We start from the raw sequence: 25,578 nt of genomic DNA on the forward strand, positions 1-25,578 counted from the left end.
CCTGTGTGACAAAGTGAGACCCTGTCTCACCAGAAAAAAAAAAAAAAAGCTGAGAAATTTTAAAGCTCTTCCATTAATACATTTAAATAATAACATATTAACATAAACGTCTTTTGAAAAATAATTACATTTCAAAAAATGTTAATGCAGACTGGCACTTTTTACATTTCTGGCAAACCTCTGTAATGTATCATTTAGTAGAAGGCAGTTCATTTACTGTGCAGCAATATGATGTCCTACTTGGAATAGTCGTCATGAAAATTCAGCCTCACCCAGCTATGCAGTTGGATATGAGTGGGCAGTTCACAGGAAAAGGACAGCAGAGGACAGTGAAGATCTAGGAAGCAACACAGCTTAGTCCTGGGCTGGTGGAACAGCAATCAGAAGACCCAGGGGATTACCATGGGTGGGAATATTACAGAGAATTTCTTTTTATATATTGACTCTATCCTGCATTTTCTAAGTTTTCTACAGTGAGTGAGAAAGTATTACTTTTATAGTAATGTTTTTAAAGTTTCGGCCAAATTGCTTTTTCCCAAAGCTTGGCAACATTATTTTAGACTCACATATAACAGTCAGGATGAGCTTACAGAAAATACAGTTCTAAATTCATTGATTTCAATTAGGAGAAAAATGAACCCAGAAGAAAGGATTCATGCATAGGAAACAATCATCTAGAATAAATGTGATCCAAAAGTATCCCCGCCTCCAAATACATGGAGAGAACTGAAATGGCAAATATCCAACATCACTCCAGTGGAGACAGTGAAAAAGAAACCTGTAAGAGATCAGGAGTGGGAAATGGCCAGATCACGCAGAACCCTGCAGGTCCAAAAAGGAGTGGCACTGTAAACCCTAGAGTTCAGTCACAGACTCAGAGCCTGAGAGAGAAATCAATATATTATTTCCTTTACTTCACATCAGAGAGCCTGTGGTGTATAACAGAAAGATTCTGAATTGGGAAGGCAAGGTCTTGAACCTTCTTTCTGATTTAGTCACCAAATAATTAATGACATAGAGCTTCATTTGCTTATTTTTGACATGGGAATAGCCATGCCTCCCTCACCGTCCTTCATAAAGGTTTTGTCAGATACCTTGAAATGTCAAAAGAGGTAAGATCTGAGATTTTGGCAGTGTCACATCACTGGCATACAGTTCTTAGATAAATTAGAATTGCTCAGATGAGGACTGTACTAAAAACCATTCACTGAGCCAGGGGCAAAGCAGGAGAAACCCGTCTTCAGAAGATTATGAATCGTGTTTTGGGTACTTCAGGAGATAATGTTGTTTGCCCAAACAATTTCAGAGAAAAAGAACAGCTGAAAGCAGATTCTAATTGGTTATAGAAAGAGAAGTAGGAAACTAAAGACAACAATATGGAGAATTATTGCAGAAAACTGTGAGGGGAAGGAAAGACAGGACAAAAACAGCAGAAGATGTGAAGAGTTTGCTTAGTTCAAAATAGGCAAGTTGCTGACTTGGTGGAGCAGTTAGGAGGAGAAGAAGTAGATACAAGAGTACCAGGTGATGGCTGGTGACAGAAGGCCTCCAAAGATGAGGGGGGATGGAATGAGAGTACAGGGGACGGACTGCTGGTGCAGTTTCTATAAGACAGTGAAAAAAGGAAAAGAAATGTGGCCAAGAATACCACCCCCAAGCATAGGCAAGGAAAGGATCCTGACATAATGGGAACTTTTAACCCATAGTAAAATGACATAATTTAACTTTTATCCCATAGTAAGCTAGCACTCAACCAATCCAGAAAGGACAGCTCCACACTTCTGCCCACATGCTCCTTCTCTTTAATTCTTCCTCTGTGAGACAGAGTAGGTGTGTGTCTTTTCTCTATGCTTCATATATAAATATAAACAATGTTACTGTTCAAAGTTTACTATGTGTTTATACTTTGAATCATCTCCCTCAAACACAGCAATGACAGAAGGGGCTAGGATCTGTATCCTATGGGGAGGAGAACCAAGAGCACCCTCCAGTTACCCTGGAGTGTAACTGGAGCCAGGCTTGCTGAGCAAAACCAGGGGTTGGGACAATGCTCCCTGCCCTTCAAAGGAGGCTTTAAAAAAGCTACAACTGCTGCCTGGTAACTACAGCTATGTCAACAGCATGCCACCTACTGGCTCTGTGACCAGATCTATAAAATCCTCATCACCACCACAAGATGGGAGCTCTGGGCTACAAACACCTGGTTCTGGATGAGGGGCTTGGAGGCTCAGTGGGGGCAACTGCAAAAAATAAGGCAGAAGTGAGCAGAGAGAAAAAGACAAAGTCCTACTCAACATGAACATACAAATTCCTAAGCACATGAGAAAAATTATGAAAGTCAGTCAAGACACTCAAAAATCAGGAGATAAACTCATTCAAGACGAAAAACAAGACTATGAAAGTTTCACAATAATGGGCTCTCAGTAAATGACCCACTGAAGGATCTATTTCACCAGAAAGAATACTGTAGCAACAAGGAAGGTGCAGGATGTTAAGAAACAATGGCCTAAAAAAATGTGAAATATAGAAACAGTGAATGTAGTCAGAGCTCAATAAAAGTTGCCTGAACACATAGATTTTATGAGCTAGACCTTTCAAATATTAAAAGTGTAAATCTCTAATGATCTGCTTGTGGTTCCTAAAAATAATTCAGAAAGTCTCTGTCTTAAAGGAACTGTTTTATATTTATACAATAGCACTAATGTAAACTAAAATTCAATCTTCAGATTGGCATTCCATTGTTCATCAATGAGTCTCTAATCTTTTGTTTGTGCAGCAATCATTTTCCATGAGTTTGAAGTGTCAAGAGCGAGCAATGCTGCTGCCTCTTCAGGGACCATCTCTCCCGTTCTGTCATCTCTGGGGCAACTATTCTACCCTGCTCTCCGCAAAGCAAAGCAGTCATGTAATTCTCCAAATCCGCCCTTTGGTGTCATTAGGCGTAACTTTAGATTTCAGACAGCAGTGCTTCAATGCAAAGTTCTATCCTTTTTACTTTAAAGTGGTTCAGATGAGGAAACTGACTGGAAAGCACTTCTAGAATAGTCACATCTGAGATCATGAATGTATAACATTTGTTGAACTCAGTGCATGGCTATTATTCACTCTCAGTAAATGTTTAATTCAGCAATATTCCAACTTACCAAATAAGTTCCCATTTCTTTTTCCAGGATGACTTGTTCATATAATGTAGCATCAATGTCTGCCTTTAAAGCCTGCACCTTCCTCTTCACCCGCACACCATGCTTCCTTTGGAGCCAATAAGGAAGAAAAGATTCCATAATTTGGTTGAGGATCTGGGAGGTAATTAGGAGAGTGGCCAAGCTCTAAAGAGAAGCACACAAATCACATTTTGGGAATACAGCTTAATAAAACTATAGCATTTGTATAAATTATATATAAATTAAACTATAGTATTTATAGCATAAATACAATTATGCAACAAATAAAATGGAATCTTCAATAAATAGCATACTATGGTGTTATAAAAACTAGTATTAGAAAAGCTAGGTGTTAGAATGGTGTTTCTAATTTATGGTTTTTCACATGAAAGACCAAGATTAAAAGATAAATAAGATTATAATACAAATAATGTTATAATAAGAAACAAACTGGTCAATTAAACAGTCCCAACACAAGGAAATAATAAATGTTTGAGAGGATGGATATGTTAACTACCCTGATCTGATTGCGATACATTTTATGTATTAAAACATCACCAAGTACTTCATGAATATGTACAATTATTTGTCAATTCTACAACTTTAAAAAAAGAATCATTACAAAAATGAATTAACTTGCAATTGTGTTCTTCGACATTTCATCCTGACTGCAACATATAAATCTAAATGATGTTGCCAACTCTGGAAAAAAAAAGTTTGGCTAAATTCTTTTTTAAAGAATTTAAATTATACCACTAATACATACCCTCACTACAAAAATAAAACAGAAAAAAAATTAACCCACATATTTACAGTCAACTGATTTTCTATAAAGGCACTAAGAATGTATATTGAGGCAGGGTGCAGTGGCTCATGCCTGTAATCCCAGTACTTTGAGAGGCCAAGGCGGGCAGATCACCTGAGATGGAAAGTTTGAGGCCGGGCACAGTGGCTCACACCTGTAATCCCAGCACTTTGGGAGGCCGAGGCGGGCAGATCACGAGGTCAGGAGATCGAGACCATCCTGGCTAACACGGTGAAATCCTGTCTCTACTAAAAATACAAAAAATTAGCCGGGCATGGTGGCACGTGCCTGTAGTCCCAGCTACTCAGGAAGCTGAGGCAGGAGAATGGCGTGAACCCGGGAGGCGGAGCTTGCAGTAAGCCAAGATCGCGCCACTGCACTCCAGCCTGGGCGGCAGAATGAGGCTCCGTCTCAAACAAAAAAAAAAAAAAAAAAAAGAAGTTTGAGACCAGCCTGGCCAACATGGTGAAACCCCATCTCTACTAAAAATACAAAAATTAGCCAGGCGTGGTGGTGCACATCTGTAATCCCAGCTACTTGGGAGGCTGAGGTACAAGAAACGCTTGAACCTAGGAGGTAGAGGCTGCAGTGAGCCAAGGTTGTGCCACTGCACTCCAGCCTGGGCAACAGAGTGAGACTCCATCTAAAAAAAAAAAAAAGAAGAAGAATGTATATTGGAGAAAAAACACCCTCTTCAATAAATGGTGCTGGGAAAACCAGGTATCTATATGCAGAAGAATGAAACTAGACCCCTCTCTATCACCACAAACAAAAGTCAACTCAAAATGGATTAAAGATCTAAACATAAGACCCGAAACTATAAAACTACTAGAAGAAAACATAGGGGAAATACTACAGGACATTGGTCTAAGCAAAGGTCCCACCATTTTATGGCTAGGACCTAAAAAGCACAGGCAACAAAACCAAAAATAGACAACTGTGACTATATTAAAGAAAAAAGTTTCTGCACAGCAAAGGAAACAACACAGTGAAGAGACAATCTGTTGAATGGGAGAAAAGATCTGCAGACTATTCATCTGACAAGGAACTAATACCTAGAATACCAGAATATACAAGGAACTCGAACAATAGCAAAAATACAAATAATCCCATTAAAGTAGGCAAAAGACATGAATAGACATTTCTCTAAAGAAGACATTTACATAGCCACAGGTATATGAAAAAATACTCAACACCACTCATCATCAGGGAAATGCAAATCAAAGCCACAATGAGATATCATCCTACTCCAAATAGAATTGCTATTATTAAAAAGACCCAAAAAATCCAGATGCTGACAAGAACGTGCAACAAAGGGAACTCTTATACACTGTTGTTGGTAGAAATGGAAATTAATACAGACATTATATAAAAGAGTATGGCGAGAGGTTTTTTTTTTTTTTTTTTTTTGAGACATCTAAAAAAAAAAACTGAAAATAGAACAACCATAGAATCCAGCATTCTGACTACTGGGTATTTACCCAAAGGAAAAGAAATGAGCGTATCAAACGGACACCTGCACCCCCATGTTTACTGCAGCACTATTTGTAACAATAAAGAAACAGAATCAACCTCAGTGTCTATCAACAGATGAATAGATAAGGAAAATGTGGTATATATACACAATGGAATACTAGTTGGCCATAAAAAAGACTGAAATTCTGTCAATTGCAGCAACACGGATGGAACTGGAGGTCATTATGTTAAGTGAAATAAGCCGGGCACAGAAAGACAAATATCACAGGCTCCCACTCACACTTGGGAGCTAAAAAAGTTGATCTCATAGAGATAGAGTGGGACGACGGTTACCAGAGGCTGGGTGGGTGTGTGCTGGGGAGAAGAGGATAAAGAGAAGCTGATCGAGAGGTACAAACATACAATTAGAGAGAAGAAATAAGTTCTAACATATGAGAGCAGAGAAGGGTGATTATGGTTAACAATAATGTATTGTATGCTCCCAACATATAGAAATGATAAATACTCGAGATGATAGATACTCTAAATACCTTGATTGATCATTACACATTTTTTTTTTTGAGACACGGTCTCACTTTGCAGTGCAGTGGCATGATCACAGTTCACTGCAGCCTGGAGCTCCCAGGCTCAGATGATCCTCCCACCTCAGTCTCCCAGGTAGCTGAGACTACAGGCATGTGCTACCACACCCAGCTAACTTTTTGTATATTTGGTAGAGACAGGATTTTGCCACATTGCCCAGGTTGGTCTTGAACTCCTGGGCTCAAGCAATCTGCCTGCCTCAGCCTCCTAAAGTGCTGGGATTACAGGTATGAGCCATTATGCCCGGCCTTCATTACACATTTTATGAATGTAACAAAACAGCATATGTACCCCATAAAAATGTACAACTATGTATGTATTATTAAAAAAAAAAATAGAAAAAAAGAGCCACCCATAATTACACAACCATGACAAAACCACTGCTACTTCTTGGGATATTTCTTTCCAATCATATATAAAAATAAAACTATAATTACCCTATATGGATACACTTTGTTTACTGCTTTTCTCACTTAATATGTTTGAGCATTTTCCCGTATCATTAAAAATTCTTTTTTACTTGGCCTGTACACTGCTGTTGAATTAAGTATTACTCCCAATTTTGGCTATTATAATGCTGGTGCTTGGATATCTATGTACATGAATCTTTGCTCCTCTCTGAAGATTTACTAGGGATGAGTTAAGTTTCTTGGCAAAGCTATCAAGAGAGCTGGTTTCCAGAGATGTATCAATCTCCACTTTTCTCAGATAGATATGAATGTTTCCATCACACCCCACCTTTGCTGGTATTACAACTGTTTTTTTAAGCGGTCCTCCTCCATTCCCCTATCTTCTGCTAAGTAAAGGAGACTCTCTAAAGCAGAAGAAATGAGAAGTCACATCCAACTAATACACTATTACATGGGACCACTGTGACATGTACATCCAACTCATCAATTCCAAATGTACTACTTTAAACTTTCTCTATTTTGAAAAATAATTTTTAACAAGTGGAGTCTAGCCTTTGAGACTGCTCACCAACAATCTCAGAATATTAAAACTGGGAAAAAACAGCCATTTACTTATAACTGGTTCAAATATAAAAAGGAGAATTTAGAAATCAATAATTTGTTCTTAATTTATTATTCATTGGTATTATGTGATCCAGAAATGACAACACACCAAAATAAATGTCAGACACTTTAGAAAAGATACAGCACTGCATAGGATCCACTGGTCTCTAAAGTTTAACAACTTATTAATTTAAAAATTAAATTTGCGAGACCTAAGGTTACACCAATCATCCCCATCCAAGGCACACAAAACAGTTCAGTTAATGAATACTACATTTTTGCTGTTAGAGTTGCTTACGAGCTTTGAGGTGAACTATATAATTGATTTTACTGCCCTATACTTAATTTTTCAGGTTGGTTAGGTTCAACTCATTTCAGTTGAGCATAATACACAATGCAATTCCTAATAATTTTTTATTTAGAATTTGGCTTAAAAACATACAAAATTTAAAAGATTTTATTTGTAAAAATAATTTGAAGGCAATTACAGCATCTAAAGATAGAAAACCACCTCTATGACCTAAAAAATTGGTATTTTTCTGTTATTTTTACTTACCTGGCGCAAAAGCTTCATATCTTTCAGGACAAAGGCAATATAGAAGAGTGAGGCAAAGCAATTGAGAAAGTTGAACTGCCAAAAAAAAAAAAAAAAAGATAAGTGTTAAACACTGCTTCAGAGTACTTCATTACAACTGTAATGTAGCATTTAAAAATGTAATGGGAGCAGGGAGGAGCCAAGATGGCCAAATAGGAACAGCTCCAGTCTACAGCTCCCAGCCTGAGCGACGCAAAAGACGGGTGATTTCCGCATTTCCATCTGAAGTACCGGGTTCATCTCACTAGGGAGTGCCAGACAGTGGGCGCAGGTCAGTGGGTGCGCGCACCGTGTGCGAGCCGAAGCAGGGCGAGGCATTGCCTCACTTGGGAAGCGCAAGGGGTCAGGGAGTTCCCTTTCTGAGTCAAAGAAAGCGGTGACGGACGGCACCTGGAAAATCGGGCAACTCCCACCCGAATACTGCGCTTTTCCGACGGGCTTAAAAAATGGCGCACCACGAGATTATATCCTGCACCTGGCTCGGAGGGTCCTACGCCCACGGAGTCTCGCTGATTGCTAGCACAGCTGTCTGAGATCAAACCGCAAGGCGGCAGCGAGGCTGGGGGAGGGGCGCCCGCCATTGCCCAGGCTTGATTAGGTAAACAAAGCAGCTGGGAAGCTCGAACTGGGTGGAGCCCACCACAGCTGAGGGCAGGGCACAGACAAACAAAAAGACAGCAGTAACCTCTGCAGACTTAAATATCCCTGTCTGACAGCTTGGAAGAGAGCAGTGGTTCTCCCAGCACGCAGCTGGAGATATGAGAATGGGCAGACTGCCTCCTCAAGTGGGTCCCTGACCCCTGAGCAGCCTAACTGGGAGGCACCCCCCAGCAGGGGCACACTGACACCTCACACGGCAGGGTATTCCAACAGACCTGCAGCTGAGGGTCCTGTCTGTTAGAAGGAAAACTAACAAACAGAAAGGACATCCACACCAAAAACCCATCTGTACATCACCATCATCAAAGACCAAAAGTAGATAAAACCACAAAGATGGGGAAAAACCTGAACAGAAAAACTGGAAACTCTAAAAAGCAGAGCGCCTCTCCTCCTCCAAAGTAACGCAGTTCCTCACCAGCAACGGAACAAAGCTGGATGGAGAATGACTTTGATGAGCTGAGAGAAGAAGGCTTCAGATGATCAAATTACTCTGAGCTACGGGAGGACATTCAAACCAAAGGCAAAGAAGTTGAAAACTTTGAAAAAAATTCAGAAGAATGTATAACTAGAATAACCAATACAGAGAAGTGCTTAAAGGAGCTGATGGAGCTGAAAACCAAGGCTCGAGAACTACGTGAAGAATGCAGAAGCCTCAGGAGCTGATGCGATCAACTGGAAGAAAGGGTATCAGCAATGGAAGATGAAATGAATGAAATGAAGCGAGAAGGGAAGTTTAGAGAAAAAAGAATAAAAAGAAATGAGCAAAGCCTCCAAGAAATATGGGACTATCTGAAAAGACCAAATCTACGTCTGATTGGTGTACCTAAAAGTGATGGGGAGAATGGAACCAAGTTGGAAAACACTCTGCAGGATATTATCCAGGAGAACTTCCCCAATCTAGCAAGGCAGGCCAACGTTCAGATTCAGGAAATACAGAGAACGCCACAAAGATACTCCTCGAGAAGAGCAACTCCAAGACACATAATTGTCAGATTCACCAAAGTTGATATGAAGGAAAAAATGTTAAGGGCAGCCAGAGAGAAAGGTCGGGTTACCCTCAAAGGGAAGCCCATCAGACTAACAGCAGATCTCTCGGCAGAAACCCTACAAGCCAGAAGAGAGTGGGGGCCAATATTCAACATTCTTAAAGAAAAGAATTTTCAACCCAGAATTTCATATCCAGCCAAACTAAGCTTCATAAGTGAAGGACAAATAAAATACTTTATAGACAAGCAAATGCTGAGAGATTTTGTCACCACCAGGCCTGCCTTACAAGAGCTCCTGAAGGAAGCACTAAACATGGAAAGGAACAACCGGTACCAGCCACTGCAAAATCATGCCAAAATGTAAAGACCATCGAGACTAGGAAGAAACTGCATCAACTAACGAGCAAACTAACCAGCTAACATCATAATGACAGGATCAAATTCACACATAACAATATTAACTTTAAATGTAAATGCACTAAATGCTCCAATTAAAAGACACAGACTGGCAAATTGGATAAAGAGTCAAGACCCATCAGTGTGCTGTATTCAGGAAAACCATCTCACGTGCAGAGACACCCATAGACTCAAAATAAAAGGATGGAGGAAGATCTACCAAGGCAATGGAAAACAAAAAAAGGCAGGGGTTGCAATCCTAGTCTCTGATAAAACAGACTTTAAACCAACAAAGATCAAAAGAGACAAAGAAGGCCATTACATAATGGTAAAGGGATCAATTCAACAAGAACAGCTAACTATCCTAAATATATATGCACCCAATACAGGAGCACCAAGATTCATAAAGCAAATCCTTAGAGACCTACAAAGAGACTTAGACTCCCACACATTAATAATGGGAGACTTTAACAACCCACTGTCAACATTAGACAGATCAACGAGACAGAAAGTCAACAAGGATACCCAGGAATTGAACTCAGCTCTGCACCAAGTGGACCTAATAGACATCGACAGAACTCTCCACCCCATATCAACAGAATATACATTTTTATCAGCACCACACCACACCTATTCCAAAATTGACCACATAGTTGGAAGTAAAGCACTCCTCAGCAAATGTAAAAGAACAGAAATTATAACAAACTATCTCTCAGACCACAGTGCAATCAAACTAGAACTCAGGATTAAGAAACTCACTCAAAACCGCTCAACTACATGGAAACTGAACAACCTGCTCCTGAATGACTACTGGGTACATAACGAAATGAAGGCAGAAATAAAGATGTTCTTTGAAACCAATGAGAACAAAAACACAACATACCAGAATCTCTGGGACGCATTCAAAGCAGTGTGTAGAGGGAAATTTATAGCACTAAATGCCCACAAGAGAAAGCAGGAAAGATCCAAAATGGACACCCTAACATCACAATTCAAAGAACTAGAAAAGCAAGAGCAAACACATTCAAAAGCTAGCAGAAGGCAAGAAATAACTAAAATCAGAGCAGAACTGAAAGAGATAGAGACACAAAAAACCCTTCAAAAAATTAATGAATCCAGGAGCTGGTTTTTTGAAAGGATCAACAAAATTGATAGACCGCTAGCAAGACTAATAAAGAAAAAAAGAGAGAAGAATCAAATAGATGCAATAAAAAATGATAAAGGGGATATCACCACTGATCCCACAGAAATACAAACTACCATCAGAGAATACTACAAACACCTCTACGCAAATAAACTAGAAAATATAGAAGAAATGGATAAATTCCTCGACACATACACTCTCCCAAGACTAAACCAAGAAGAAGCTGAATCTCTGAATAGACCAATAACAGGAGCTGAAATTGTGGCAATAATCAATAGCTTACCAACCAAAAAGAGTCCAGGACCAGATGGATTCACAGCCGAATTCTACCAGAGGTACAAGGAGGAACTGGTACCATTCCTTCTGAAACTATTCCAATCAATAGAAAAAGAGGGAATCCTCCCTAACTCATTTTATGAGGCCAGCATCATTCTGATACCAAAGTCGAGCAGAGACACAACCAAAAAAGAGAATTTTAGACCAATGTCCTTGATGAACATTGATGCAAAAATCCTCAATAAAATACTGGCAAAACGAATCCAGTAGCACATCAAAAAGCTTATCCACCATGATCAAGTGGGCTTCATCCCTGGGATGCAAGGCTGGTTCAATACACGCAAATCAATAAATGTAATCCAGCATATAAACAGAGCCAAAGAGAAAAACCACATGATTATCTCAATAGATGCAGAAAAAGCCTCTGACAAAATTCAACAACCCTTCATGCTAAAAACTCTCAATAAATTAGGTATTGATGGGATGTATTTCAAAATAATAAGAGCTATCTATGACAAACCCACAGCCAATATCATACTGAATGGGCAAAAACTGGAAGCATTCCCTTTGAAAACTGGCACAAGACAGGGATGCCCTCTCTCACCACTCCTATTCAACATAGTGTTGGAAGTTCTGGCCAGGGCAATTAGGCAGGAGAAGGAAATAAAGGGTATTCAATTAGGAAAAGAGGAAGTCAAATTGTCCCTGTTTGCAGATGACATGATTGTATATCTAGAAAACCCCATTGTCTCAGCCCAGAATCTCCTTAAGCTGATAAGCAACTTCAGCAAAGTCTCAGGATACAAAATCAATGTACAAAAATCACAAGCATTCTTATACACCAACAACAGACAAACAGAGAGCCAAATCATGAGTGAACTCCCATTCACAATTGCTTCAAAGAGAATAAAATACCTAGGAATCCAACTTACAAGGGATGTGAAGGACCTCTTCAAGGAGAATTACAAACCACTGCTCAAGGAAATAAAAGAGGATACAAACAAATGGAAGAACATTCCATGCTCATGGGTAGGAAGAATCAATATCGTGAAAATGGCCATACTGCCCAAGGTAATTTACAGATTCAATGCCATCCCCATCAAGCTACCAATGACTTTCTTCACAGAATTGGAAAAATCTACTTTAAAGTTCATATGGAACCAAAAAAGAGCCCGCATCGCCAAGGCAATCCTAAGCCAAAAGAACAAAGCTGGAGGCATCACACTACCTGACTTCAAACTATACTACAAGGCTACAGTAACCAAAACAGCATGGTACTGGTACCAAAACAGAGATATAGATCAATGGAACAGAACAGAGCCCTCAGAAATAACGCCGCATATCTACAACTATCTGATCTTTGACAAACCTGAGAAAAACAAGCAATGGGGAAAGGATTCCCTATTTAATAAATGGTGCTGGGAAAACTGGCTAGCCATATGTAGAAAGCTGAAACTGGATCCCTTCCTTACACCTTATACAAAAATCAATTCAAGATGGATTAAAGACTTAAACGTTAGACCTAAAACCATAAAAACCCTAGAAGAAAACCTAGGCATTACCATTCAGGACATAGGCATGGGCAAGGACTTTATGTCTAAAACACCAAAAGCAATGGCAACAAAAGACAAAATTGACAAACGGGATCTAATTAAACTAAAGAGCTTCTGCACAGCAAAAGAAACTACCATCAGAGTGAACAGGCAACCCACAAAATGGGAGAAAATTTTCGCAACCTACTTATCTGACAAAGGGCTAATATCCAGAATCTACAATGAACTCAAACAAATTTACAAGAAAAAAACAAACAACCCCATCAAAAAGTGGGCGAAGGACATGAACAGATACTTCTCAAAAGAAGACATTTATGCAGCCAAAAAACACATGAAAAAATGCTCATCATCACTGGCCATCAGAGAAATGCAAATCAAAACCAAAATGAGATACCATCTCACACCAGTTAGAATGGCAATCATTAAAAAGTCAGGAAACAACAGGTGCTGGAGAGGATGTGGAGAAATAGGAACACTTTTACACTGTTGGTGGGACTGTAAACTAGTTCAACCATTGTGGAAGTCAGTGTGGCGATTCCTCAGGGATCTAGAACTGGAAATACCATTTGACCCAGCCATCCCATTACTGGGTATATACCCAAAGGATTATAAATCATGCTGCTATAAAGACACATGCACACGTATGTTTATTGCGGCATTATTCACAATAGCAAAGACTTGGAACCAACCCAAATGTCCAACAATGATAGACTGGATTAAGAAAATGTGGCACATATACACCATGGAATACTATGCAGCCATAAAAAATGATGAGTTCATGTCCTTTGTAGGGACATGGATGAAATTGGAAATCATCATTCCCAGTAAACTATCGCAAGAACAAAAAACCAAACACCGCATATTCTCACTCATAGGTGGGAATTGAACAATGAGATCACATGGACACAGGAAGGGGAATATCACACTCTGGGGACTGTTGTGGGGTGGGGGCAGGGGGGAGGGATAGCATTGGGAGATATACCTAATGCTAGATGATGAGTTAGTGGGTGCAGCGCACCAGCATGGCACATGTATACATATGTAACTAACCTGCACAATGTGCACATGTACCCTAAAACTTAAAGTATAAAAAAAAAAAAGAAGTATTTTCCTACATTAAAAAAAAAAAAAAGAAAAATGTAATGGGAGACTTCCAGTCTAAATGAAATGGCAAAGACTTGTTTCTCCCCATGTCTCCTTATTAAATAAACAAACTCTGGAAATAACAAACAAGGCAACCAAAGGAGAACTCTGAAAGGTGCTTAAAGGAAGACGAGATGGTTTAGGACCCCAGAGCTGAAGGAACAGCACAGCACGTGCACACCTTAAGTTCCCCCACCCAACAGAAGGAGGAGACCAAGGCCTGACATTTCCCAACCCCAACCTACCACCCAGATAGCCCAAGTAGGCTCATTCCTCCCACATTTGAATAGGAATCCTGTCAGTGCCAGGGGAGCCCTGCTAAATTGGCAAGGGGAAATCAATCAGGACCCCCCCACCAACAATAAGTTTCCTGGGGAAGTGCTCTTCTTCCTTGCTGGGCCTGGGACTCCCCTGCTCCACAGAGAGATCCCAGGATGGCCAGGCAGCACTGGCAAGAAGGACCCTATCACAGCAAGCCCATGCCTGGAAACCTCATCAAAAGTAAGTGGGGCAGATGGGTGGCACTGGCAAGGGGGCCCCTGCCACAAGGGCCTGATATAAGAGGCCTCTTCATGCCAATGTACCTGAGATTCTCTCTATCGCAGAGAGACAGCAGGTAACTGGGAGGCTATAACAACCAGTCTGGCCTGGGAAGCATCTTTGTCACCATAAGCATGAACTCCCCTGCCCTGACAGATACACAGAAGCAGGCTGGGTGAAGGGGATTACCAATCAAGGGGATCCTGCCACAAAAAGTGCCATCTCTTCCAGGAGTTCCCTGCTCAAGAACCTATAGCTTACTCCCTGCACCAATGGGTTTCCTTTCTGCCTCCCAGCCCCCATGCTGACTACTTCCAACCCAGTAGCATCACTTAGACAAAGGCTGCTATGTGTACAGGTGTGAGTGCTTAATTACTGCGGAGATGGGGAGTCATTCTAGAAAGTGGCACATATACACCATGGAATACTATGCAGCCATAAAAAATGATGAGTTCATGTCCTTTGTAGGGACATGGATGAAATTGGAAACCATCATTCTCAGTCAACTATCGCAAGAACAAAAAACCAAACACCACATATTCTCACTCATAGGTGGGAATTGAACAATGAGATCACATGGACACAGGAAGGGGAATATCACACTCTGGGGACTGTGGTGGGGAGGGGGGAGGGGGGAGCAATAGCATTGGGAGATATACCTAATGCTAGATGACGAGTTAGTGGGTGCAGCGCACCAGCATGGCACATGTATACATATGTACCTAACCTGCACAATGTGCACATGTACCCTCAAACTTAAAGTATAATTAAAAAAAATAAAATAAAAATTAATAATAATAGTAATAATAATTAAAAAAAAAAAAAAAAGAAAGTGAGCAGTAAGATCAACACGACCGCAGGACAGGGTGCTGAGTTAGAGCAGAAGTTGAAAAGCAAAAGTCTGGGAAGGCTAAGAAACACCATCCCCTTAAGATTAAAAAGGAAGAGAGAGGCCTAAGAAGCACCGTGGAGGAAGAAGACTTTAACCAATGGCTTTTTTTTTTTTTACAAGGCAGTTACCTAACTGTATCTGGCATCATCAGAGAATAATAAAGTCTCATAAATAACTGAATTCTTTAAGACAAACAGAATGTTTTTACCTCTGAGGGAAAAAGCTCCTCCTGTTATAACCTTTTCGAATGAACTTTTTAATGTATCCCATATTCCTCTACTTTCTTACACAGAGAGCACAGAACAGAACTTCCTAGCTGATTTAGCACCAACATTTTAAGTATCAGCCATTTCACGGTGTGAAGGAGGCCTTCGAAGCCTTTTGGATATGTAGGGCTACTTTTCCCTTTCCTATTGCCCAATTGTTGAATTCTTATCTCTTATGACAGCTTTTCATTTCCTTACCTGTTCTTTCTCTGTAGGTTTGCCTACTTCCAGAAATCTAAACACCCTCATGATGGTGATTTCTGATTTTTTAAGGACCGAAAAACCAGATAGATAAACTTCTTAGAATGATTTCTACAGCTAGAACAGAGATTCTAAAAGAGGGCCTGCATCCTTCTCTTGGGAGTGAAGTACACGGACTGTGTTAAATCAATTCCAGTTGAAAGTTCAGATGATTCTTCAGGTAACTTTCTTGATTCTCACTTATGTTACAGATGACTGAGGTAAACCCCCGATAAATGAGGTGTTTTCAAGCTGGTACTTCTTTATTATTTATAATAATGGTAGAAAGAGGCACGACATGTCAGCTTTTAACAAACAGCAAGCAGGTTACATACTGCTTTCTCTCTGTCTCTTTCCTCCCACCTGTCAAAACATGCTGGGAACCTTTTGAACTTTGGAAATTTAACAAAAAAAAATTTTTTTAATGTAATATTCCATCACTAAACAGGTTGTGGTGACAGGAAGGATTGCTGAATAGCAAAACATTCAAAGAAATCACCAAAAGGAAAAGAATAGAAACATATCTAAAAAGTGGGTTAGTTTCATTGTTATTGTTGTTGTTTTTGTTTTTTGAGACAGGGTCTCGCTCTGTCACCCAGGCTGGAGTGCAGTGGTGCAATCTCGGCTCGCTGCAACCCCCGCCTCCTGGGTTCAAGCGATTCTTCTGCCTCAGTCACCCCAGTAGCTGGGATTACAGGTGCCACCATACCCGGTGAATTTTTTTTGTATTTTATGGTAGAGACAGGTTTTCACTGTGCTAGCCAGGCTGGTCTCAAACTCCCGGCCTCAAGTGATCCACCTGCCTCAAGCTTCCCAAAGTGCTGGGATTACAGGCGTGTGCTACCGTGTCTGGCCCGTTAGTTTCCTTTCTTTCTTTTTTTTTTTTTTTTTGAGACAGAGTCTCGCTCTGTCACCCAAGCTGGAGTGCAATGGTACCATCTTGGCTCACTGCAACCTCCACCTCCTGAGTTCAAGAGATTCTCCTGCCTCAGCTTCCCGAGTAGCTGGGATTACAGGCCTGCGTCATCATAGCCAGCTAATTTTTCTATTTTTAGTAGAGACAGGGTTTCACCATGTTGGCCAGGCTGGTCTCGAACTCTTGATCCACCAGCATAGGCCTCCCAAAGTGCTGAGATTACAGGTATGAACCACCACACCTGGCCTAGTTTTTAAATAACTGGAAATTGGCTATAATACTAACTCCTATATTTTGAAGTCTTACATCACATGCACATTTGTAATAAGGCTACTGAACACAGAGGTACACATATTTATTAATCAATCCTTGCCTATTTGTACAAAATATATTGATATCTTAGATTAGAAGCAACTCTTCATATTTGTATTCCTATATATTATGTAGTATATATCAGTTTCATAAAATGGATTTGTACATAAACGCTGTACTTACCACTAAAACTTTCAGAATTAGATGGTTCTGATAGGCAGATTCCAATCTGTGATTCTCTAAAACATTAAAACACACAGGTAACTTCTCAGTAAGAAAACAATACGAAAGCAGTGTTATGAGGTAAAGTGAGTTGCACTGAGGGCGGAGATGTCCAACATCAGAGCCTCAGTCAGTAAATGTACTAGGCTGTCAATCACAGCTATGCCTTACCACCAAGAGCATCAAACAGGGACACATTTTTCAGGGTACTGCAATAGCACTGTAGTCTGAAATTATTTTTTAAATTACTGCTACAAAGAAATTTGGGAAGTGCTGGCAAACAATCCTACAGACAGCCACCCAAAGACCCTGTGTAAGAATAGTGAAAACTAATAGTAACCTCTAGAGAAGAGGGCAATAAATAAAGTTTTCTGTAAATAAAGTTCTGTAAGTAAAGTTTCATGTGGCTTACAAGGGTTAACTTGAAAGGAAACTCAAATTTCTATCTTCACCTAGAAAAGGTAATACTGCATAGATCCCAAAACAGCAAGATAAAATGACAAAAAGGAAGATTCTGAAGAGAAGTGTCATCTTACACATAGAGTGTTGGACTGACCTATATTTGAACACCAACTCAGCTACTCAGCCACTGCCTAACCTTGGGTAAGTTACTTAACCTCCTGATACTCAGCCTTATTCCCTCAAAACAAGGCTGACCATCTTCCTCCCAGGGTCACTCTTAGGATCAGAAATAATATAAAACTTTAGCCTAGTATTAGCACAAGGAAAGTACTTGATAAATGACAGCTGATATTGTTATACAACTAATAAAAATAATTTAAATCATCTTTTTTTTTTTTGTGAGACGGAGTCTTGCTCTGTTGCCCAGACTAGAGTGCAGTGGCACGATCTCAGCTCACTGCAACCTCTGCCTCCTGGATTCAAGTGATTCTCCTGCCTCAGCCTCCTGAGTAGTTGGGACTACAGGCGTGTGCCACCATGCCCAGCTAAATTTTTTTATTTTTAGTAGAGACGGGGTTTCACCATATTGGCCAGGCTGGTCTCGAACTCCTGAACTTGTGATCTGCCCACCTCAGCCTCCCAAAGTGCTGGGATTCCAGGCGTGAGCCACTGCGTCTGGCCCCTAAAACATATTTATGTCCCATAAAGTTAGGCTTTGACTTCTTCCTAGGGAATAATATAGCGAATTTGTTCATTGGTTTGAATGAATAAATAAAGAGTCAATGGCCTATCAAGACCATTTTCAACTTATAACCAAGTTCCTTTTTTACCACAGATACATCCATAAACACCTGCCTTCAATGAGCTCAACAGCAGTCCTCAGTGCCTCACACCAACTAGACACTCCATTTTAGGAAACTGGTCATAGTTGATTCAGCTGAGTATCACGAAGACATTTTTTTTTTTCTTTCTTCTGTGGCTCTAGCCAGTGAAACAATTTCAATCTATTTTACCCTCGGCATGAAACACAATGTTATGTATTAGGAGCACAAGCTTTGGAAAGACAGGTCTGAATTAGTCTAGCTCCACTATTTGCTGTCTGAACCTCATTAAGCATCAGTTATCTTTATCCATAAAAGGGTGAAATAACTTCTACTTCACGGTACCCTTGAGAAGGTGATGGTGAGATACTGTGAATAAAGTGCTTAGCAGGGCACCTAGAACATAGTAATTAACACATAATAAATGAGAGTTACGATAACCATGGCATGGAGATCATCAGTGTTCACAAAGCTGATAAATTTTTCCTTATGTCTCTATAATGAGCCAAGAGCAACATCTATTTTCTCTGCAAGGTAGCAGCTATGTGAATCCCATGATCTAGGCAACATTTCTTACAGGCAAGTAAGACGTGAATATAAAGCCTCAAGTCTTACCCCATGAAGTTAAAAACTCGGCAGCATATCGATAGAGACGATTCATGATCTCAATCACAATGGCATAGATGATGCTGGGCACATACAACAGGACACTGGTCCACTCAGACCCGCTGTTCTCATGTAGACCCAAGGCCCAAACCTCCATGTCGAAGTAAATCATCATGACATACAGTGAGAAATAGAGGCAGAGGCACACGAATGGCAGGGAGACCAGGTAAATGCGCAACTGTCTCTTGTAGCTGGGGTACAGAGGCTCCTCCTTCCCAGTGATGGAATTGATACCCAAGACACCATGAAATCCCGGCCGGGGCTCCTCAAACTTTCTCTTCATGAGCAGTGTCCCCCACCTGTAGGTCATGTTGGCACAGCCACGCTTCCACACTTCCAGAATCACCGTGGACCAGATGAGGTTGAACGAGGCAAAGATCACGTACTTGTCATAGTCTTCCCACACAAACAAGTAGTAAGGTAACCCAATGACAGCCATGGGGATTAATGCAAAAGTGAAATACTCCAAAAATCCAAAGTACAGAGCAATTGTTTCCCCAAAGTAGCCACGAATACTGTCTATAGTGGAAAGAAAGAAAGAACATAAGTATAGACTACCAAACACTTTAAAAAATCATTTCAAGTACGCTTATTCATTTTTTAGTTAAGTGGGGATCATTCAACCCTCACTTCCCAAACAGCGTGTGGTGGTAAATCCACCCTCCATGCAGTATAAAGACCCTGCTTGTCTGCATGGCAGGTCCAACATTTCCCCCAGGTTAGGGGCCAGGCCTTAGCTGGGGGGGCTGCTCCACCAGGTGCCTGGACTCTGTTTCCCCTCACCTGATGGATACCTTCTTCCCAAAGGAAAACTCATCTTGTAGCTTACCCAAAATCTCCAAGGTCCTAATTTAAGTTCAGCCATGTCCACTGAACATTAATTTGGGGGTTTAATTTATGCTCCCCACTTTTCTCCCACTTAGTGTTATAAATGTTCTTTTTGACGAAGACTCCCCATCCACAAAATTCTGCTCTTCCCTACCCAGAGACATAAACTTTCATCAATGTGTTATGGCAGATTTTTCAATACACTAAAGAAAAATTATTCAAAAGCACAAAACAGGATTCTACACATGAACTTCCAGAACAGCCATGGAACACATTTATCAACACTTTCATATATGCACTGGGCAGAAGAAGGTCCAAGCAACATGACTGCTAATGTTCTGTGAACTCAACACAAGCTAACTGACTCTAGAGGGGTCACCAACACTGCATCCTTTGCCAGCCTCATCCACATGGGGAGTGCTTGGATCATAAGAGCATCTTGTACCAGGACCAGGGTGGGAAGCAGGGGGTGAGAGGAAGTGTGACAGTTGGCGTTATTATTTCTTAGTTAATAATACACAGTTAACATATTTTTCTTAAGATAATTTGAGCAGTCTATAAAAATGAGTTAGAATGAACTGAGATAGGCTATTTTCTCCTATCCTTAATTCTTCCCCCTAACCCAAGGGCAAATGAAAACAGTAGGTATGATTTCACCTCAAATTTAAATCAGGTTAAAGAACATCCGATCATTTCTTTTTAAAAGATGCTCATGACACTTGGCTCCACAGCAGATGACCTTCCCCTTTCAATCTCAAGGAGCCTCAAGATCCACCTATGTCCCAGATGCTATCACCAGTCTCAGTCCCCAGCGACCCCAAATCCACTACCACCCCATGCCTAGCCTTCACCATCGACTCACTTTCTCCCCTTACTTTCTAAGAAGTAGCTAACAGAGGCCGGGAGCAGTGGCTCACACCTATAATCCCAGCACTTTGGGAGGCCAAGGCGGGCGAATCACCTGAGGTCAGGAGTTCAAGACCAGCCTGGCCAACATGGGGAAACCCTGTCTCTACCAAAAATACAAAAATTAGCCGGGCATGGTGGTGTGCACCTGTAGTCCCAGCTACTCAGGAGGCTGAGGCAGGAAAATCACTTGAACCTGGGAAGTGGAGATTGCAGTGAACTGAGATCACGCCACTGCACTCCGGCATGGGCCACAGAGCAAGACTCCATCTCAAAAAAAAAAAAAAAAAAAAATTCCTGCCACTTAAATGCCAAAACAAAGTTAAACAGTTGTTAAGTGTAATATAAAATGACTATTGTATGACCTGGAATTAACAATAACAAAACTTTTCCTTTCAGAGAATATAAACAAAATTCAAAATGTAATTTAGGGTTTGATCTTAAAACAATTTTTGTGTGGTAAAACATTATATAATAGTTGTTTTCAGAAATAGAAAACAGAAAGAAAATTATTTTAGGATACCATTAAACAAAACCAAAAGGAAAATGTCCTTTAAAGAAAAAAAAATGATAGTAATGCAAAGGTGAAATCTACCAGCTTAAAAAACATAACCAGACTAAAATATTTGAACATCCATATTGACAAAATTTTAAATAATGTCCAGCACATACCAAATAAATTAATAATTATTCTTATAATTATATTCAAAGAAAATTGACAGATCCAGTAATGCATGCCAAGGTAATTACAAATCACCTCAAAAGATGTTTGGCCTGCTAGTTGCCCTAAGTGTGGCATAGCTTGTTTCATTCTAAATAACTGGCTCCTCAAAAATAGAAATTTTCAAATACAAAATAGTCATTTATAGTCAAACTAAATTCTTATTAAAACTTGTCTGAGGCTGGGCACGGTGGCTCACACCTGTAATTCCAGCACTTTGGGAGGCCAAGGTGGGTGGATCATCTAAGGTCAGGAGTTCGAAACTAGCCTGGCCAACATGGTGAAACCCCATCTCTACCAAAAATACAAAAAATTAGCCAGGCATGGTGGCACATGCCTGTAATCCCAGCTACATGGGAGGCTGAGGCAGGAGAATTGCTTCAACCTGGGAGGTGGAGGTTGCAGTGAGGTGAGATTGTACCATTGCACTCTAGCCTGGGCAACAAGAGTGAAACTCCATCTCAAAACAAAAACTAAAACAAAAACAAAAAAACTTGTTTGGTTCCAACTCTGACACACATTCAGGAAGGCCACTCTGAACTGTCTGTGTTGTTGGTGAAGGGTAGTAAAAGCCTGTGATTCCACTGATCTATGGTAGTATTAGAACATCAAAAAATGCCAGGCACAGTAGCTCACACCAAAAATCCCAACACTTTGGGAGCCCAAGGCACAAGGATCGCTTGAGCATGAGTTCAAGATCAGCCTGAGCAACACGGCAAAACCCCATCTTTACAAAAAATTAGCTGGGGATGGTGGTGCACGCCTGTGATCTCAGCTACTCAGAAAGCTGAGATGGGAGGATTGATTAAGTCTGGAAGGTCAAGGCTGCAGTGAGCTGTGATCATCCCACTGCACTCCAGCCTGTGACATAGTGAGACCCTATCTCAAAAAAAAAAAAAAAAAAGTTTAAAAAAAGAAAAAAGGGGTCATCTAACCCATCTTATTCCCTCCATCAAAATGTTTTCCCACATGTAGCTGGTGATCCCTGCCCAGTAGAGCACTAAATATCTGCCCGAGGGAGCTGATTCCACTGCTAGATCGTAACTTTTCATCAGAGGCCTTCCTCTTCTTTAAGAGAACAAGTACTGACACATACCTATGGGCTGATACTTCAAAGCAAACCGAGTGTACCAGGTGTCCTCAAGCTTCTTCAGGGCTTCACTGTCATGCAGTGGAAACACCTGAATCACGATGCCAGACGTGAGCAATCTTCTCACTGCACAGGGAAAATGTGCCAAACTGCATGAAATGGACTGGAGATTGTGCATGATACGCTTCAGCAAATACTATAAGGACACTCCACAGAGGAGTACAACGCAAAGGTCAATGTCATACTGCCTACTCCAAACCTGTATATTCTTTCATTTTTCAGAATGTAAATATCTTTACTATTCTCTTTGACTATGAAGCAAAAAAGTAAATATAAAATTTTAAACCATATAGAAGTGTAAAAATTAAGACTATGAGAGGCCCGTTAGTCTCTCTTTCCCCTTGAAAATAACCACTGTAAAAAGCAATATAGTGTATAACCAGACATAAAAATATATCCATATATATTTTAAGAACAAAAATAAAATCATTTTATACACACTATGTTGTTTCATAATCTTTTCTCATGTAGTAGTATACAGTGAATATTTTTTGATGCCAGTAAAAATAGAATATGAAATGTCCTTTTAACAATACCATAATATTCCCTTGTATGAAATGCTGTAATTCAACTAATCTTCTATTTAAAAATATGTTTCCTTTTGCTATTGTAAATAATGCTAAAATTTGTACAAATACCTTTCCCTACCTGTCTACTATTTCCTTAGTAAATATACTTAGAGGGGGAACTGCTAGGTCCAAGGGCATAGTATTTTAATATTTGATACATATTATAAAATTGTCTCCAGAAAAAATTTACCAATCTGTCCTTCCACTACAGTGAAGGTAAGAAAATGTTCAGTTCTTTTCATTCTTGTTGATACAGAGTATTTTCAATCCTTTTCATCTCTTCTAATCTGATAACAAAAGCTTACACTCACAAATAGCAAATAACAAAATCAAATTAAGACTTCCTACTTTTAGCAGTCATTTGACTAGTATGGTTTGAACACTCATGCATATATCTGGAAGAGACAAATGAATTTAACCAAAGACAGTATCTCCCAGCAATATTAAATGAAAATTTGGAATTCTCTCATCCACAGTAATTACTTAGAATGACTCAGTGGGTGGAGAAGAGTGTCTTCAGATCTTTAAGAGGAAGTGTGTTCTGTAGATATGGAGAACTCAAATGCAGTGCCTTGTGCCATATTTGGGGAGATGGAATATTTCCCACATGAGTTCCTAATACAGTCTCTTACTAAGAATATGGTTGCTTATAAAATGAAATTTGGCCAGGCACAGTGACTCACACCCATAATTCCAGCACTTTAGGAGGCTGAGGCGGAGTATTGCTTGAGGTCAGGAGTTCAAAACCAGCCCAGGTACCATCACAAGACCTCCATCTCTACAAAAAAATTAAAAATTAGCTGAGCGTGGTGGTGTGCGCCTGTAGTCCTAGCTACTCAGGAGGCTGAGGTGGGAGGATGGCTGGAGTCCAGGAGTTCAAGGCTACAGTGAGCTATGATAATGTCACTGCAGTCCGGCCTGGGCAACAGAGCAAGACCTCATCTCGAAAAAAAAAAAAGAAAAAAAAAAGATAAAATTTGCATTAAGAAAGGATGCTTTGCTGTTTTCATCCATTGATAAGTTTTGAGCTCTTTAAGATTTATCAGCTCAAGTCTTCAGAGAGCTACCTCTCTTATCTCTTATCTACCTGTTACCAGAGACAGATGATAAAAATATCAGGCATAAAACCCCTTATTGAGGACTGGCAAATAAATGTCTGCAGTGTGGAATAGAAACACAAAGTTTTTGGCTGGGCACAGTGGCTCACACCTGTAATCCCAGCACTTTGGGAGGCCAAGGCGGGTGGATCACAAGGTCAGGAGATCGAGACCATCCTGCCGAACACCGAACACCGTGAAACCCCATCTGTACTAAAAATACAAAAATATTAGCCGGGCGTGGTGGCGGGCGCCTGTAGTCCCAGCTACTCAGGAAGCTGAGACAGGAGAATGGCATGAACCCAGGAGGCAGAGCTTGCAGTGAGATCACGCCATTGCACTCCAGCCTGGGTGACAGAGCGAGACTCCGTCTCAAAAAAAAAAAGAAACACAAAGTTTTCAGTGTAGAAACACTACATAGAGACAATGTATTCTTAGGACAGGTCCCCATCATAAAATCTTCAGAGTAACTTAAAAGTAAACCCAACTTCTTAGACATGAAAAAGAAAAAGATAATCAAGAGATATCTGGTACTAACAATAGGAAAATTCTGAAAAAAAAGATTCTTCATATATGTTTCTTCCCACAATTATATTTTCATAAGTTACACGAGGAGAAAAGTTTTTAAAAGCTAGGTTTGTGATAAAATTCTCCTTCATGATTGTAAAAAAGTATATACTCAAAGTATCAGTAACTAGGGTAAAAAGACATGGTTGAAGTTACTCAGCCTCTGGTACTGTCGAATCCATTTTTTAATATTTTAATTCTAACATGGTTCAGTGGATTTTTCTTCAGCTTAGAAGAGTTAAAGTTGATCACACATGACTGTTCTGATTCTTATTCCTTATTTGGGGATGTACAGGCTACAGCTGATTCCTTCTTCCTATCACTACTCTTGTAAATTACTACATCAAGTTTTTTAACGGAACTGACTTACAGCATATAAATTATTTTACTATTTCTAAGTTCTCTTTACAAAGATGACTCCATTCTACTGTAGAAGACTTTCCAGGCAGGCATAAAAACCAGTTTCTAAAAATAGGACTGTGAACTGAAGACTCGGAGAGAATATAAAGCTGCAGGTCCTAAATTACTGATCTTCTCTTCATCAGTGCCAAAGTCATGGTTCTGTTTTCAGCTTCTAAAAATAGAAGTTTGCTTTTTGGTTTTTTTTTTTTTTTAATCCTTCAAACTTCTCATGTCAGTTAAGAATGTAATTACTAGGAAGGAGCCTTACCTT

General features: G+C 40.1%; 1 protein-coding gene across 12 annotated transcripts in view; it reads right to left on the reverse strand.

Annotated features, from left to right (window-relative positions):
• The window catches only part of ANO10 (anoctamin 10), a 325,599-nt gene that overhangs the window by 191,952 nt on the left and 108,069 nt on the right, over window positions 1-25,578 (reverse strand). For all 12 annotated transcript variants that reach the window (XM_034956236.3, XM_055109754.2, XM_055109751.2 and 9 more), the window contains 5 exons: window positions 22,619-22,738; window positions 19,017-19,586; window positions 17,140-17,195; window positions 7,594-7,668; window positions 3,144-3,326 (listed from right to left, as the gene is read on the reverse strand). In XM_034956236.3, the coding sequence (XP_034812127.1) occupies window positions 3,144-3,326; window positions 7,594-7,668; window positions 17,140-17,195; window positions 19,017-19,586; window positions 22,619-22,738 (1,004 nt within the window). The remainder of the gene's footprint in view (window positions 1-3,143; window positions 3,327-7,593; window positions 7,669-17,139; window positions 17,196-19,016; window positions 19,587-22,618; window positions 22,739-25,578) is intronic.

This window comes from Pan paniscus, chromosome 2 (assembly GCF_029289425.2).
Source record: "Pan paniscus chromosome 2, NHGRI_mPanPan1-v2.0_pri, whole genome shotgun sequence".
NCBI classification, from domain to species: Eukaryota; Metazoa; Chordata; class Mammalia; order Primates; family Hominidae; genus Pan; species Pan paniscus.